The sequence below is a fragment of the Dama dama genome, chromosome 1 (genome assembly GCF_033118175.1).
Source record: "Dama dama isolate Ldn47 chromosome 1, ASM3311817v1, whole genome shotgun sequence".
NCBI lineage: Eukaryota > Metazoa > Chordata > Mammalia > Artiodactyla > Cervidae > Dama > Dama dama.
This window is the reverse complement of record NC_083681.1, coordinates 10,398,638-10,415,677: the sequence shown is the minus strand read 5'-3', so window position 1 is coordinate 10,415,677 and position 17,040 is coordinate 10,398,638. Positions and strand designations below refer to the sequence as shown.

The 17,040-nt window shown below is 40.5% G+C and overlaps 1 protein-coding gene across 2 annotated transcripts in view; it reads left to right on the top strand.

The window, feature by feature from the left end:
• The window catches only part of ARHGAP42 (Rho GTPase activating protein 42), a 318,240-nt gene that overhangs the window by 95,722 nt on the left and 205,478 nt on the right, over positions 1–17,040 (top strand). For both annotated transcript variants that reach the window (XM_061143598.1, XM_061143589.1), the window contains exon 3: positions 12,972–13,033. In XM_061143598.1, coding sequence (XP_060999581.1) covers positions 12,972–13,033 — 62 coding nt within the window. The remainder of the gene's footprint in view (positions 1–12,971; positions 13,034–17,040) is intronic.

The following is a 17,040-nucleotide window of genomic DNA, read 5'->3' as shown; positions in this document are numbered from 1 at the left end:
TTTAAGATAGTGATTTTACTGTAAACTGCCTATAAGATGAACCTCATTTTACCCTCCATTCCCTGCATAATCAGTAAAATTTACATGACCATGTGAGCACTGACCTGTTTCTAGATTTGAACCAATTGGTGCAAAAGGCATAAAGGTGCCTTCCTAACTGGAGTACAAGGATTGGTTTCCAGAGAATATCACTGAGACTGTGTTAGCCACATAGTCTCAAGTTTAGTTTGCATGTCCTCAGGAGACACTTCAGGCTTGACTGAAGCTGCCCTTATGAGAGGTTTATTCTGGATCGAGTATATGTGATAAATTATAGCACGGAAGTCTTGGCCAGTTCAGAGCTGAGTCAGAGATTGCCTTCATCAGCATTTTTTAATAGACCAAGAGAGAACCTTTCTAAATTTGAATGAAATCGTAAAAGTTACAGGTCAGTTCTGACATGAAAGGCTTGGAAAGGCAGAAAGGCAACGGTTCTGAAGACTGTCGGAAATAGGTGAGTTAGAAGGCAGGGTATGGGTACTCAGAGGCGAACGGAAAACTCACTGACAGAAGGCAGGGCCAACACGGAGCAATGGACAGAGATTTGGACTAAGGGAGGAAGAGAGCAAGAAAGCAGTTAAATAACAGCCTATAAAGCAAAGAAAAGCTCGCCCTGGGTAGTTGCCAAGGAGTATGTGGCTGGGACCAGAGCTAATCCAGAGTGATCTCCCAGTCACTGGGAGGCTTCAGGATGGGTGCCGAGTCGCGGTTTGGAGGGCTGTAGAGAGAGGAGTTTGGGGCCCTCCTGAGTCTTAGGACGCAGACACAGTGTGTATTTCCTCTGGAATAGTGAGGGCTGCGAGTCTACTTCTGCCGTTGAAAGTACAGATCTGCTTTCAAGGACAGCTTACAAATTTTAGTTTAAAAAATTACACACACACATACATATGTGTATACTGCTTTCTATTTAAATATATTTTAAACCCTTAATTCCTCATCCAAAGCATGCATTCCTCCCCAACCCACCAAAGTCAACAATTGTCAGCTGCCTACCATCAGAGTCACCTATGGGGAGCCTTAAAATGTTGATTCTTGAGCTCCACCCCCAGATGTGAACTAGGGTAGAATCCCCTGGGTTGAGAGTTTAGGAGCCTTTCATTTTATGGAGATACTTAGTGTCTTACGTAGCCTGTGGAAACCACTACTCTACACAATGTACATGTGCTTTATACCGAGGGAGGGAGGCACAGCTGGGGAAGGTGCTAAAACTGGGAAGAGGTGTGCTCCGTGGGTCCCCAGACCCCTGATGCCCAGCATTCTGCCCCTGGAGCCACTGAGGCCGAAGAAGTCATGTGTTTATGGGGAAACCTGGTCATCTGTTGCTCCCTTTTCCTGCACAACCTAAAAAGAGTTTTGGTTTATGCAGACAAATTATCTGCCTAACTGCCTGTCTGTCTTAGAATGAGAGACAGTGTTCATGGTCTAGTGTAGATGCTGTGCAGATTTCCTGGGGATGAAAAACACAATCAGCTTTTCACATTAAAATCACATAGAAGATGTGACTTAGTTTGTGTTCATATAGATGTTGGATTCTTTAAAATTCCCTACTGACAATATTTTCTGAATGCGAAGAACCTTCTCTGGTACATACAAACATGAATAGGATCTTCCTGTATCCTTATTAAGCTTAGAAAATAGAAGGGGGTCAAAAAATATCTTTATGATACAATCACTGTAATACTCAAGAGAATGTGCTGAGTGCTTTAGGTATAATAGTAACAGAAATGCTGTGAGATCACCAAAGCTGGAAGAAGGGACGTCAGAAGATGCTCGGAAAGAAGCTGTTTTTTGAACTGGGTCCTAATGTCTAGGTAAGGGACAGCTTGGGAAATGTGTATTAAAGGAAAGACATGGAAGTGGGGTACTATAGGAATGTTAGTAGTTTCCAAGTCCTAAGTTAGAGATTAGAAGTAGTAATATCTCAGGGTAACATAATTGGAAAGGTGCTTATCATGGCCGTGTCATGGAAGCCTCAAATCATTTGAAGCCTCAACACTTTGGACTTGATTCACTCATTCAGTTTTTGAGTTGGATGATGACATAATCAAAGGTGCCCTTTAGGAATTTTATTTTGACCGTTAGTGCATATGGTGAGTTGGAGCTGAAGGAGCTGGAAAACCAGTAACCAGGCTGTTGTGATAGCATTGCAGAGATGAAGTGTTACCCTTACATGAGCTTGGGGAAGCATAGAGGAGAGAGCACCAGCCTTTGGTGATGGAATGTGTGGCAGGAAGGACTGAGGGTAACCCATCACTTGAATTACAGAAGAGTTGCGTCCATTTATATGTTTATATGTGGCCAGGGTTCCTGGGGGTGGAGCAGAATTATGAGTTAAGTTTCAGTACAAGTTAAGTTTTGAGATTCAGACAAAATTCCTAATGGAAATTCCGAGGATGTATAATTGGATTTGTTAAATTTAGAACAGTGAGGTGGGTGGTGTGGGACTCTGTCTCGAGTAGAGGGACATTGTGTAAGTTTCAGGTGAGCTAATTTGAATTTAAAGTTCAGCTCTGCAAGTCACTAGCTCCATGACCTTGCATACTATTTAACCTGGATATGTCAGTTTAATTATTTGAAAAATAGGACAATGGTTGTAGAAGATCTGGGAGTTTTAGTTGTGAGTGCCTCCTAGGGTGTTCTGAGGATTAAATAGCTGTGCACCATGCTGGTGTAGATACACAGTCTCCTGTTTCCCCAGCCCTGGCTTCCAGCTCTTTCTCCTTTGTGAGGATGGGCTTCAACTGGAGTCAGTTTGGGGACTAGGAGAAGGAAAAATAGCTTGTGAGGAGAGAAGGGTGATGGTGGGGAAATCAGAGATAGGGAGACAGAAAAGTATAGCTGAAGATGGAAAATGGTGAGACCAGAGGCTTGATGGAGAGCTGTAAACTTTTGAGAGGAAGAGGGCCCCTCCTCTGAGACAGGCGCATTGAGGAGAATGAATGGAGATAGTGTTGATCAGAGAAGCAGGAGGCCAGGCCATCTGGTGTGAGCAAGGGAAGTTTGGGGCTAGGCTCTTGAGAAAGGAGAACATTCTTCTTAGATAGCCACTGTGGGAAATAAGATTAGGAGTAAACTAGAGTTGAAGAAAAAGACTGCCAGGAAGCAGAGGGGTTAGATCGCTTGACCTCTTCGTGTTCTTGTGGGTGTGTAAATGACAAAAGCGAGAAGGTCATTGGGGGTTAAGAGGCTGTGGAAGAGAGAGGTTGCATGTTGGATGAGGGCGCAGATGTCCGAAGCTTCAGTAGGTGGTGGCGGGAGGTTTGGGTGCAGAGGAGGAGGATGGCGGGTGTGCTTCAGGCTTTGTGGAATGTGAAGGCGTGTTGGGAGGTCAGTTCCTGACGGCAGGAAGGACTGGAGGGGGGCATTTGGTGTAAGTGCTTGTTTGTCAGCAGCAAGTTACTGACTTAAAAGTTCCCTTTAAGCCAGGATACTTGGCGCCTGATTATTCTCTGAGCACAAATAGCTCTGGCTCTGTTTGCCTTTACAGATAATAAGCCTGTTATTTCCTGTAATGTAGCTGGGTAGTAGGCTGGCACTACCTTTTATCCACTCACCTCCTTTGGCAATAATGATTTGCTGGAGAACAGACTTTGGAAACAAACAATCAGAACTGAATACTTGCTTCTCCACTTACTAGCTGTCATATCATCGGGCAAACTACACCAGCTCATTGCCCCTTTCCTTGTGTGCAAAATGAAGATAACGCTTACTTCCATACCTCATATCATTGAGTTCAGCTCTGCCCGTCATAAGCTCCATTCAATGACACAGTTTATGTAGCATCTCTGCCTCTTAACAGAGGTGCTCCAAAGTGGGAGTGGTCTACATCTTAGGAAAATGCTTTCTGAATCGGGAGTTGTTTTGGCTTTGGGAAACAGGTCAAACACCACAAAACAAGAGCTAAAACAAAGTAACATCAGAATTGCACAGTTCTTCATTTTTTAACTAACATGCGTGCCTGGAAAGAAAACTAAATGAATATATATGACTTATAGACTATGTTATGCACAACAATGTTTACTGTATCAACACAAAATCTCTAGTTAAAAAAAAAAAGTCTTAACTAGGAATCAGATGAAATTCATTTGAAGTAATGAGTAGCGTGATGAAGTCGTGAGAGAAAGCAGCTGGAATCAAAATTTGGAATTGTGCAAAAGTGAAAGGCTGCCTTTCTGTATTTGTATGTATTTATTTGCCAAAACTTGGACTTATGTGAATTATTATTTACTTTATATCTAATTATTATTTGCTTTATATCTAAATGTTACTTACTTTATATCTTGTTATATGAAATACCAAACCCTGTCTATATATCACATCATCTGTCTGTATAGAGAGAAAATATTAGAATTCTCAAACTCCTGGTAGTTTGACAGTTGTAAAGCAGATCTTACTAAAAAGTCTTATTCCTGTTCAGAGAGACTGTATGAAGGACTAGACTATGTCTAGACTATGTATAGTCTAGAATTATTTCTGTGCATCCATTGTGACTTTCATCTTGGCATCATAATTCTCCTGTATTTTAGTCATTACCTTAACAATCTATAACAGTAGAAGCAGCAGTAGCTTTCGTTTGTGGGTGAAGCCCCTGGCTTACAGGAGGTACTCTTCTTCTTTTCAGTTTGGTTGTTAAACCAGTGGGGAGAAGAGAAGCCAGACTGCGTATCTGGTTAGACCAGAAAAGAGTCAAAGATTAACAGTTTGGCCACAAGTTTTGAATCTCAGTCCAAAGGTGCAGTGACAGTTCATGTTGGGACCCATATTGATCAAAGTCTACCAGAGGTTAGTGCCTGGGGACCCGAGGACTGTCTGAACCCAAGTATGGAGGGAGGCGCTAGGATCAGGAGTCTCCGGAATTTAAAAGGAGACTGTATTACTGGTTATAACCCCTGCAAAAATCTGGGTACTCTGGTAGAGGATCAACAGAAACAAGAGAAAGCAGGAAGCAATCACTTGATATTAAGCCAGTGGATTCCAAAGTGAGGACTCTGCCCTTGAGCCTGTTCAGCATCTGCATCGGCATCCGAGTGCTGCCCAGATGGGTAATAGCTCAGCTGATGGCAGAATGGAACCAAGTGGAGAAGCAGAGACAAGGCGGTTCCTAACTGTGCAGAGTCCTGGTCAACCAGATAAAAGTTTAATTTTATAACTAAAATTAACTGTCTTCATTTGCAGGCTCTGCATTTCTTCCTGTTCTTTAATACTTAATTAAAAAATTACACAGTGATAGTAATTTCTTATTACTAAAATAATATCTACTATGCTTTTCTAACTTGATACATCTCATATTTACTGAAGCGCAATTCACTTGAATACAATGCTACACAAGGATGCATTGGTAGGGTGTATTGACAAAAGAATTTAAATGCATGTTTAAATTAATTTAGAGGGGCTTGTTTTCAAGGTTAATCTTGTTTTTTGATGTGTTTGGCAATTAAAGAAAACACTAACCTCCTGGAGGACATTGTGGAGGACCCAGTTCAGTTACCTCAAAGAGAACTAATATGCTTGTGTTTCCATGAGACCTTGGATGCCACAGGCCTGTGAAGCACTAGAAAAAAGATCAGTTGCTCTGAATACTGGGGTATATTATAGTGACCTGCCAGAATTCCACAGTGGGCCTGTGACTTTTTTTTCTGTTGGTTTAGGAAGCAATTTATTGACTTTGCAACTAGGCATCCTTGGAGCTTGAAGCCACAAATGGAGTGGAAAAATCTTATTTGATGTGCGGCTTTCAGAAAAGAATAGCTAGAATTTGTGGTTGCAGATAATGCCAGTATTGCAGACAGAGTGGACAGCCCATCAGTAGGGATATTAATTGTTACACTATCTGGTGGAAGAATCGGTGTCATTTTTTATATCACTCTGTCTGTTTTGCAGACACAGTATTTATTATTCAGACATACCACAGACTGACCATGCTGCCTGCTCTGGTTATGGGTTAAATTGTTCCTGAACCAACAAAACTTTCCATTGAATACTTCAGCCAGTATGCTACCTTTGATCTTTTTAGTGTTCAAACAATTAAAACTCCCTCAGTGGGAGTTCCAGCCGTGAACTGCTGATGTGATACCTGGTTAGATCATTGCATGCTGGGTGTCCCTTGGCTGTGTAGGTTGATTCTGCTCTAATTTTTCTCCATGTGGCCCAGAAGGATGTGACGGATTCACCTGCTTTGGCTCACAGCCTCAGCTCAGTACTGATGTTTTACTGCCTTGCTGCTATTCTTCATGAAAAGTCTGTCCCAGAGAAAAAGCTTGACAGAACCCAGTCACACCCAAATAGAAAAGTCAAGTGACTATTGGGACATCATCTGGACTTACAAAATGTGATTGCATTGGTTCAGTCTGACTTTTATAGACTTTTACAGGTTTTCATGTTTTCCTTTTGGTTTATCTAAGCCTAAATCCTACTGCTAACCCAGTTCCCTCTCTTCATCAGCATATCTGAACTTCATAAGTGATTTGCTCAGTCTAATAAAGTGAGAAAAATGTGTTGTGGACATAATTCTATATGTCACTGAATTTGTGACCTGTTCTTTGGTTTCTTTGTTTTTGAGTATGTGTTTATGTTCTTTAGGTTTGAGGAAAGACTCCTAGAAGAAATACTTAGCACATCATTGTCTGACTGTAATATAAATGTTGATTAGATGCAGGAGAGACATGCTTTTTCATTTCTTCTAGCTGTGAAGTCTGTAAAGCCCAAGCTGTTAAGTTGTTGAAATATTTAATAGAATATAATGCTTAGTTTTTAAGATAGTGGAGTTTGTATCAACAATAACAAGGACTAATTTTCTTTATTCTTACTCATTCTTACTCCCAGACTCTGAACAAGTTTTCCACAGTTTAAAATAGGAGGATGAATTTAAGCTTCTTGAAAAGAATGTTAGGAAATAGATATTTTAGATAGTTCATAAATGTTTCAGAATTTATGGTATTAGTAAATATAGAAGCCATTATCACACTTCTTCACCATCTAGGTATAATTCAGCTGTTATCTTTGTGAATGTTTATGCTTTTGGGACTGTCATAAATGCATCTGAGTAATAGATTTCTTTTGTTCCAAAAGTGTTTTTCCAATATCACATTGTAGAGATAAAAAGGAAACCTATAGCAGAGTTCTTGACCTCAGTAATTTTTTGAAAGTTAAATTTTATATATAAAGCTGTATTTTGATTGCTTTCCAGTAATCTCATAGTCCAGATGGTCAGGAAGGGGAAAGATTATTACTGGTGAATACAGCCAGGAAAGCTTCATGCAGGTGGCAAGAATGTGAATAGCTAACATAATTTTCCAGTCTGTGGCCTGTTCTTTTCATAATATTTTATGAAGCCTAGAATAAGTTGGTATGTTTCTCCTTATAGAGAAAATAGCTGGTGAATATTTCCTTAAATCCATCTATCGAAAGCCCACTGTGTATTAAGTATTGTTTTTGGAATATTGTTCTCACTAAATCAAACTCCTGTCATACCGCCTAGGTATGGTCAGAATCTATAATTGCAGGTGTGTGTGCTCAGTAGCTCAGTCACGTCTGACTCTTTGCTACCCCATGGAGCGTAGCCTGCCAGGCTCCTCTCATCATGGGATTTCCCAGGCAAGAATACTGGAGTGGGTTGCATTTCCTTCAGAGGATCTTCCCAACCCAGGGATTGAACCCAAGTCTCTTTGAGTCTCCTGCATTGGCAGATTCTTTACCACTGCGTCACAGGACCAGCTGTTATAATCAGTGTTAGTTTGAACCTCCTAAATCAGATAATGCAGTGTTTTTTATTTATGTGGATATTAAATTAATAAAATATGGAGCATCACAAATAATTTATTATAAGAGAAATATTTGGGTATCAGAAATTTGCATGTAATAAAAAATATTTTCAGATTTTGCTTAAGCAAAATCTTAGAAAACAGTGGCTCAAGCAGTCACAAAATCAGTAGCCATTTTGTATAAGACCCTGTGATGAGTGTTGGAAGAGTCATTTTGTATATGTATTATGCCCAGGGCCTGGTGGAGAAGGTTTGTTTTTGTGGTTGCTTAAGGCATTTGTGGGTCCCATGCATTGGAGATTCTAATAACTGGCTTCTAATCTGTAGATTCTTGCTGGGGTACACTGGGCAGCTTGGATCTGCCTGATTTGTGTCAGAGGTACCTGTTAGACTTTGAGAGTGGGACAGGCAAGTGACTGGCTATCCATTAGCCCCTTCTAAAACCCAATTTATGTGATAATACTTTGAGTTGTTTTATTCTTACCTTATAGGATTGTTAATTCCTGTTTTCATTCTGTGGTATATTGTGCTTAGTAAACTGCTAATACGATATAAAGATTTAGGGAAAACATTAGATATAGGTTTACAGATTAGTTGGCCACTGCCCCTAATTCCTGAAATAAATTACTATTATTTAGTACTCCTGGGCTGTTCATTGTCTTATAGAACAAAAGATGAACCCGAAAGCTTCATTTAGACCAAGAAACAGTTTGATTTTATAGAACTAGGACTATAATCTTTAAAGAGAACAATCTTAGTTTAATTTTTATGAAATCGTTTCCCTGAAAAAAATCAACTGAAGAAAAAGAGGGAACAAAAGTTATTGTCTAATTGGGGCAGACCCAGAAAATTGCTGGAAGTCGAGTAGTTTTTGTTGTGAGGAGCCAAACATGCAGCTGCTTTCACAAGTTAAGGTTTCTCTTCCGACTATGTCTTTATAATCTACTGTTATTGTACTGAGCCTATAAATAGTATTTATAAGGGAAGCAGACCAGAAAACCATTCAAGTAAAGTATAGAACAGCATCGTTAAGTTTGGAGGTGGAAATACAACAGCAAATGAGAACTTGAGTTTCCGTGTGTGTGTGTGTGTGTGTGTGTGTGTGTGTGTGAGTGAGTCACTCAGTGATGTCTGACTCCTTGTGACCCCATGGACTAGAGCTCGCCAGGCTCCTCTCTCCATGGAATTCTCCAGGCAAGAATAGAATCCAGATCTTCTGCACTGAGGGCAGATTCTTGTAAGCAAAATCTGATTTAAGACAACTCCACAATTTTTGAGTAGTAGTTACCTTGGGGAAGTCTTCGGACTTCTGAGTTCATCATTCTGAAATACACCCCGGGACTACTAGGGCATGCTACATGGGGTGGTGAACGTTTTCTGGGTTGACCAGTTGGGAGTTTCTGGTGTATCCCTGGTGGCTCAGATGGTGAAGAGTCTGCCTGCAATGCAGGAGACTTGGATTCCGTCCCCGGGTTGGGAAAATCTCCTGGAGGACAGCGTGGCGATCCACTCCAGTTTCCTTGCCTGGGGAATCCTATGGACAGAGAAGCCTGGTGGCTATAGCCTATGTGGTTCGTAGAGTTGGACATGACTGAGTGACTAATACACACACAGTGTTCCCCTGCCAGTCTAACATTAAGTTATTGTCTCATGTGTTTCAAAAATACCTGCTGATAGGCTTCGGTGTGCTAGATATTTATTTAACCCTTTGAGAAAATTAATAATACATGATCTGTGCCCTCCTGTGGTGTTGGCTAGCAGGGAAGTAAAGCATTTTTATTTGCAATTTTGTTTGAGAAGTTACAGATTTATTTTCAGCTTAACGAAAACAAGCAATCTCCATTTCTACCAGTCCCTGCCACTAATTCCGCAGAAGGTCTATTGCAGGAGAATGGGGTGCTAGAAGATGGTCATGCCCAGGTCTTGGGCAGGTCCCTGAGACGGGCTGCCCAGTGAGGGTCCTTGGCTTCCATCAGGAAAAATTTCAAGAGCAAGCCTTAGTTAAGTGAAAGCACACTTACTTTGAGAGATACACACTCCACAGGCAGAATGTGGTCTGTTTCAGAAGGCAAGATTGCCCCAAAATGTGGAGTGGTAGTTTCATAAGGCTGGGTAATTTCGTAGGCTAACAAGGGGCAGGATTATTCTAACTGTTTTGGGGAGGGCGTGGAGATTTCCAGGAATTGGGCCACTGCTTGCTTTTTGGCTTCAGAACTGTCCTGGTACCTGTGGGTGTGTCACTTAGCATGCCAATTCATTACAATGAGTGTATAATGAGGCTCAGGGTCCCCTGAAAGCTAAATCTTCCACCATCTTGGAGTTAGTTGGTTTTAACCAGTTTTTGTTGTATCCTGTCCTTAATGACTCTGTCAGTGTTTATATTTCAGTGACTTTGTACATATTACTCACAACTCTGTTATTTCAGCTATTTTGATCATGTTAGCTGTATCACTTTGCTTTCCCAGGAGTCAATACAGTTGTTCCTTGGTATTTGGAGGGGATTGGTTCCGGTACCCCCGGATTCCAGACTCCTTGACTGCTCCAGTCCTTTATGTAAAATCCTGTAGTATTTGCATATAACCTGTGCATACCATCCCACACTATATTAAATCATCTCTATGTTCCTTATACTGCCTAATACAGTGTAAATGCTATGTAAATATTTGCTAGCATGTAGCAAATTCAAGCTTTGGAACTTTTCGGAATGTTTCCCTCCTCAATATTTTTGATCATTGACTATAATTGCCTTTGAGTTTTCTTTAAAAAAAAAAAAAAAAAGAATGTAAATTTCTTCTCATTGCATTTAGATGTGTCAGGATATTGATCAATTCTTTGTTTTCTTTCTCTGGAGATCTTTCCTGGAGCTTCTAACCTGTTGCTGCAGTGTAGACAAGAGCCTCTGGAAGTTTGGCACAACTGCTGTTCTGGAGTAGCTTTGTACTGTCCTGAGAATTTATTTGCTGCTTTGATTTGCTAGAATTCCTATCCTTTGCTCTTGTTTTGTCCCCATGTTTCAGTAGAGTGTGTTAACCCAATAGCTTTTGATAAAAAGAAGCATATGAGGGTAAGGTTCTTTGTTTTTGTATGTTTCTGATACTTATTAAAAAGTTTGGGAGGCACTGAGTTAAAAATCTGGGGTGAAAAGTGCTTCTTTTCAGACTTTGAGCTACTCTTTATGTCTCCTCTTGTCCTCTCACCTGAGGAGTATCTGCTGCCTCCAGTGTCTCTTGGCTTCTTTCTCTGTAGGCATAATGACATTACCTTTCAGCATCCAAACTTTTATTGGGCTTGTTTTTTCAGATTCTTCGACAGATCTTCAGTTGGCAGTAGATAGTTGCCAGATGGTGTTTGGATACTTTTTGTTTCTTTGTTTTTTACTGAAGTTACAAAAATATAATATGTTATTGCACACTCCAGTTAAAATCGTCTATTTGTATTAATAAAATGTTTTCCTCTTCAGCTTATTGTTGTCAAAACTGGGTTGTATTGTATTATAGTATCTAAAGGTATTTTTGCAGAAATTAAAATCACATTTTCTAAACACTTAAAAAAGTTACACTTAACTCTAAGGCCATTTATATGTTTATCAAATTAATCTGTCCGGGTAACTGAATGAAATACGGTGTGAAGTTATCATAGGGGTAGCATTTCAAACGAGCTTAGTTAATGTAAGCCTAGTAATTCTGAGAAAAGAGAAAGAAAAAAATCCAAGTTTGTAATTTTAAATTCTTGAATAGAAAGCATTCTTATAAGCATTCAATAAATTTTGTTGATGAGACTCTTGAGTTATTATCACTACTCACCTGCCTTTATTGTAAACTTTATGCCAGAATTACTAAATTTCTAGTCTCACGGTATTTTCACTATCAGTGTGGATGAAGAAAGAGGTGGGAGCCTAAAGAATAAAGACATAGATGGGAAGGGTCTAGCTTAAAACAAAATTTGCATTCACTATTTCTTTTGTTAGTTTTGTACTCCCAACATTCTGACTTTACTTAATAATTCGTATTAAGCATAAAGTACAGAAATTAATGTGGATGAGTTCATCTTTCACAGCACTGTGCATTTTTAGAGAATATGCTGCTGTCACTTTTTTTATTTCTTTGTTTGTCCTTCCAGAGTTTCTGAATACTTTGCAAACCACAGCAATACACTTTCAGTTTTCTAAAGTAATGCTTCTCAACTTTAATGTATAAAGGGATCACCTGGGGATCCTTTTAAAATTCAGATTCTGGGATGAGGTCTTAGCATCTTTATCTCTAACAAGCTCCCAAAATACTGATGCTGGTCATCCTCTGACCACTCCAACTAGCAAAGGTCTAAAGTACCTTGGATATGAGAGTAATACAGCAAGACAGAATACAGAATCCATTTCTAAGTATCTATAAGTGTTGAGCTTCTAGAAAGAAGTCAGTGGGAGACTTTGCATTACTGGCTGCTACTAAGTATAGTGAGCTTCCCTGAAAGCTCAGTTGATAAAGAATCTGCCTGCAATGCAGGAGATCCCGGTTTGATTCCTGGGTTGGGAAGATCCGCTAGAGAAGGGATAGGCTAGTATTCTTGGGCTTTTCTTATGGCTCAGCTGGTAAAGAATCTGCCAGCAATGCAGGAGACCTGGGTTTGATCCCTGGGTTGGGAAGATCCCCTGGAGAAGGGAAAGGCTACCCACTCCAGTATTCTGGCCTGGAGAAGTCCATGGAGTCGCAAAGAGTCAGAGTCAGATACGACCGAGTGGTTTTCACTCACTTTCACTAAATATAATACATCTAAATAGAACTGGATTTATTGCTTCTTATAGATGGTGCATTCAGATTTAATGAATTTATTATTTGTAAAAATTTTATTTAGAAGTGATTCCAGTACTATACTTTTGTTTATTAATGTGTAAATTTTATTTATTAAATTTATAAACTATATTCCCCTAGTGCCTATGAAGGAAGAAAAAATATTATACTTGATATGTACCAAGCTTCAGTTTGTAGCCATTTCTTATCTATAACTTTTAGTCGTTGAAATCCATTGTATATACTGTTTTGTCCTTATAAAAACATAAAACCACGAATATATACAAATTTATGAGTATCTTTATTGTAATGTTTATTCTTGTGCAATTAGATACTGGCAATGTAAAGAGGTTAATGCCTTTTTTTAAAAAATTTATCTTTTAAATAGCTCAGTCACTAAAAGAATTCGCAAGACTACTTATCGCAGTAGAAGAAGAAAGGAGAAGACTGGTAAGTCTCTTCCCCATTTCTTAAGAATAAAGCTTTGTTTGGACATACTGAAAAGAAGAATAGACCTTCTGAATTACACTCCGCCATAACTCATTTTATAATATGATACATGTACTGAATGTTACAGAAAAGATTTGTGAGTATGATGATCAAATATTGCTAATAAGATAATACCATTTCCTTTTGTTTTATTTGGCCAGCAGATATAAATTTCATTCATTTTACTTTCCATTTAATTGTTCTGAAAATTAAAAGTATTGAACAAACTGCCATTAAGAAACCCATTCTAACTGAGCAGTCTGCTAAATAACCTTAGTGTTGTATTGAAGACACATTACAAAGATTAAAGATAGTTCTCAGAAGGAGCAACTAACTTTGCCAGGGTGTTATCAGGAGACTTTCTGAAGAGGTGACGTTTGAATTGGGTCTTGAAGGCTCAGAAGATTGTGCTTGACTGGGAAGAATGGGAAAACTTTCTACTTTGACAGATTAACTAATGAATAGTATCAGAGCATAGTTATTTGTAATACATTTATCACTAATATAAATGTATTGAGAATACAAATCACAGATATAATTTTGTACCCATTGTGTTCAAAGTTCTGGTAGGCCCCTGACTATGAACCATGCTGCCCATTTGTGTATGGGAAAAATAGTAATATATACTCCACAGGATCACTATAAAGCTTTGTCGAAGCACCTGGCACGTAATGAATAAATGTTGATGGTGATAAAGATGTTGGTTGTCAGTTACAGTGAGGGTTACAGACTTACTTAAAGCATCATATTCGATATCGCTGGCCAAACCACCTTGTTGAGATTCACATACATAAAATGGTCGTGTTGTGAATTAAATGTGCTGGGAAACAGCACAGTTTGCTGTCATTTCGCCCACGGATGAGGAACTGCAGTTTGAGAAGGGTGTCCTTGAGGTGGCCCTGACTTCTGGAGAGCGTTGTCTGGGTTGAGGGAGATCCCACAACGAGGGCATGGTTTATGTGAGTGACCCTGAGCAGGGGCCACAGGGTGAGAAAGTGCTGTGTACATTTGTAGAATAAGGCAGAAGGTTCTTAGAAGGCATTAGTAGAAGAGTGGTTGGTAGTTTGCAGGATATGTAGGGTTTAAGAGCTGGGCTAAGAAGTTCTGTTGTTTGTTACCAGTTCAGTCACTCAGTCATATCCGACTCGTTGCGACCCCATGGACTGCAGCACGCCAAGCTTCCCTGTCCATCAGCAGCTCCCAGAGCCTGCTCAAACTCAGGTCCATTGAGTCGGTGATGCCATCCAATCTTCTCATCCTCTGTCATTCTCTTCTCCTGCCTTAAATCTTTCCCAGCATCAAGGTCTTTTCCAGTGAGTCAGTTCTTGCCATCATGTGTCCAGAGTACTGGAAATTTAGCTTCAGCCTCAGTCCTTCCAATGAATATTCAGGATTGATTTCCTTTAGGATTCACTGGTTGTATCTCCTTGTAGTCCAAGGGACTCTCAAGAGTCTTCTCCAACACCACAGTTCAAAAGCATCAGTTCTTTGGTGCTCAGGTTTCTTTCTGGTCTAGCTCTCACATCCATACATGACTACTGGAAAAACCATAGCTTTGACTAGACAGACCTTTGTTGGCAAAGTAATGTCTCTGCTTTCTAATATGCTGTCTAGATTAGTCATAGCTTTTCTTCCAAGGAATAAGCGTTTTTTAATTTCATGTCTGCAGTCACCATCTGCAGTGATTTTGGAGCCCAAGAAAAGAAAAACTGTCACTGTTTCCACTTTTTCTCCATCTATTTGCCATGAGATGATGGGACCAGATGCCATGATCTTAGTTTTCTGAATGTTAAGTTTTAAGCCAGCTTTTTTACTCTCCTCTTTCACTTTCATCAAGAGGCTCTTTAGTTCTTCACTTTCTGCCATAAGGGTGGTATCATCTGCATATTTGAGGTTATTGATATTTCTCCTGGCAATCTTGATTCCAACTTATGCTTCATCCAGCCAAGCTTCAACAGTCTTGTTGGATTCTAGCTTTTGCTTCATCCATCAAGATGGTAGGAGGGACGAAATCACATTTAGAATCAAACCCCATACCCACCAGAGATGCTTGGAGGGCTCAAACAAAACCTTGTGCACACCAGCACCCAGAAACCCCACAGAGACTGAGCCAGCCCTGCCTTTGAGTGTTTGAGTTGTTTGTTTATTGTCTGTGGGAAAATTGCCAGAGGTTTTGATAGAACAAGAGGATCGATGTGAGATTTAGAAGAAATTAATTTGGTGGCTATGTGGGGGAGATACTATCGAGGAAGGAATGTTGTGGAGGAGGGCTGACCATATTTTCTCAGGAAACATCAGCCTACCTTAGGTCTGGTCCCATTAGAGAGACAGCCATGCAGTATAATCTAGGTAGAGATCAGTCATTGTGGGAGACTGATCCTCTCTGACTCAGTCTGTGGAGGTGACTTGACTTGCAAGTGCTTTAAGTATAATCTTCACTCTAATTTTATGAGCTTCACAATAGAAGTTCAAGTACCATGGAGAGATGTGGGTAGTATGTGCACTTACGGCTCAGATCACAAGCTGATGATGGAAGTGGGAAAGAATGGTTAAGGAGAGGTGAAAAAAAGAAGTTGGAAATTACATGGGAGCTAGGAAAATATAGTTGGCCCTTGGACAGCATAGGATGGAACTGCATGGGTCCAGGTATGTGCAGATTTTTTTCAGTATTAAATGCTGCAGTTCTATATGATTCACTGTCGGCTGAATCCATGGATGCGGAGGGCCAACTATCAGTTACATGTGGATATTCCACAGTGCCCCTAACTCCTGTGTTAGTTGGGGTTCTGCGTTGAGCAAGTCAAATCTTGTGCAAATAGTTGAGGAGAGTTATGAGTTTGATCCTGGGTGGCCTCAGCCTGCAGCAGCTTTGAAGCAGGGCTTTGGTTACCAGTGGAGATTGAGGTTGGGTCACAGAAGTGAGAGCTGAATCCTAGCCACTAGACCACCAGGCACCAGTGACAAGGCCCTGGCCTGTCAGCTGTGTAGAAAGGAATTTCCACACAGAGATGGAAAGTAGTGAGCAAAGTGTTTATTAGAAAAAGAGTATGTATGGTTAGATACACTGGTGGACTCAGAGAGAGGTCCACGCCCTCATGGTAGTTGGGATCACTTTGATGGGGCGTTTCTTCCGGGTCTCTGTTCTGCTTGGTCCTGAGTCCGTGTTTAGTATACATCAGATCTTCCCATGTGTGCTCGCCTCTCTCAGCCAGGATGGAGTCTTGTGAGGCAGCGTAAGGCTAGGTCAACATCACTTACTATGAGGCGATGCCCCCTCTCTTTGACCTCCAAGGACCCTTTCTGTGCGTACGTGGTGAGTAAAGTCTTCTTGACTTCGAGAATGAAGAATATGTGGTCTTTATCTCTTATCTAGGCAGGGCTCAGCTCCTCTTGAGCTCCTGCTTATTTGGAGTGTCTGTCCACAGGGGACAGACCAGCTTCTTAGCTTGGAGGCCCATCTGTCTCCTGCCTCAAGTCAACTAGCATGGGCTATAATTTTAGAAAATGTATAAAGAATATGTGAAAGTGTATTGTGGCTTGCAAGAGGAAAATGAGCCAAGAGAATGTCTTATCGCACTGAGGGGAGGCCTGGAAGGATCAGGGGAGAAGCTCTTCTGTGCTGGGACAAAAAGGAGGATTGACTAAAACACAGAACTGTGCACAGGAAGTTGGTTGGTTGGACAGATGGATAATACTGTTAGGAAGAAATGGTCATCTGCTGAGAGAGGAGTTAGGAAAAATAGTTTAGAACAGCCAGGCGCAGTTTCTACAAGAGGAAAGGGACTCCTGCCTAGGGATAAAGAGACGTTGAAGCTAGACATTGTGAATATGTCCAGGAAAGATTGATGATCATGTTTTCGCATATGTTTCTAACAATATCCAGAGCCCTGGGTTGTGAGCGGTAAGAATAGTTGGGAAGTCAGGGATTCAGGGGGTGGTTGGCCCAGAAGACATGGTGTTGGATTACA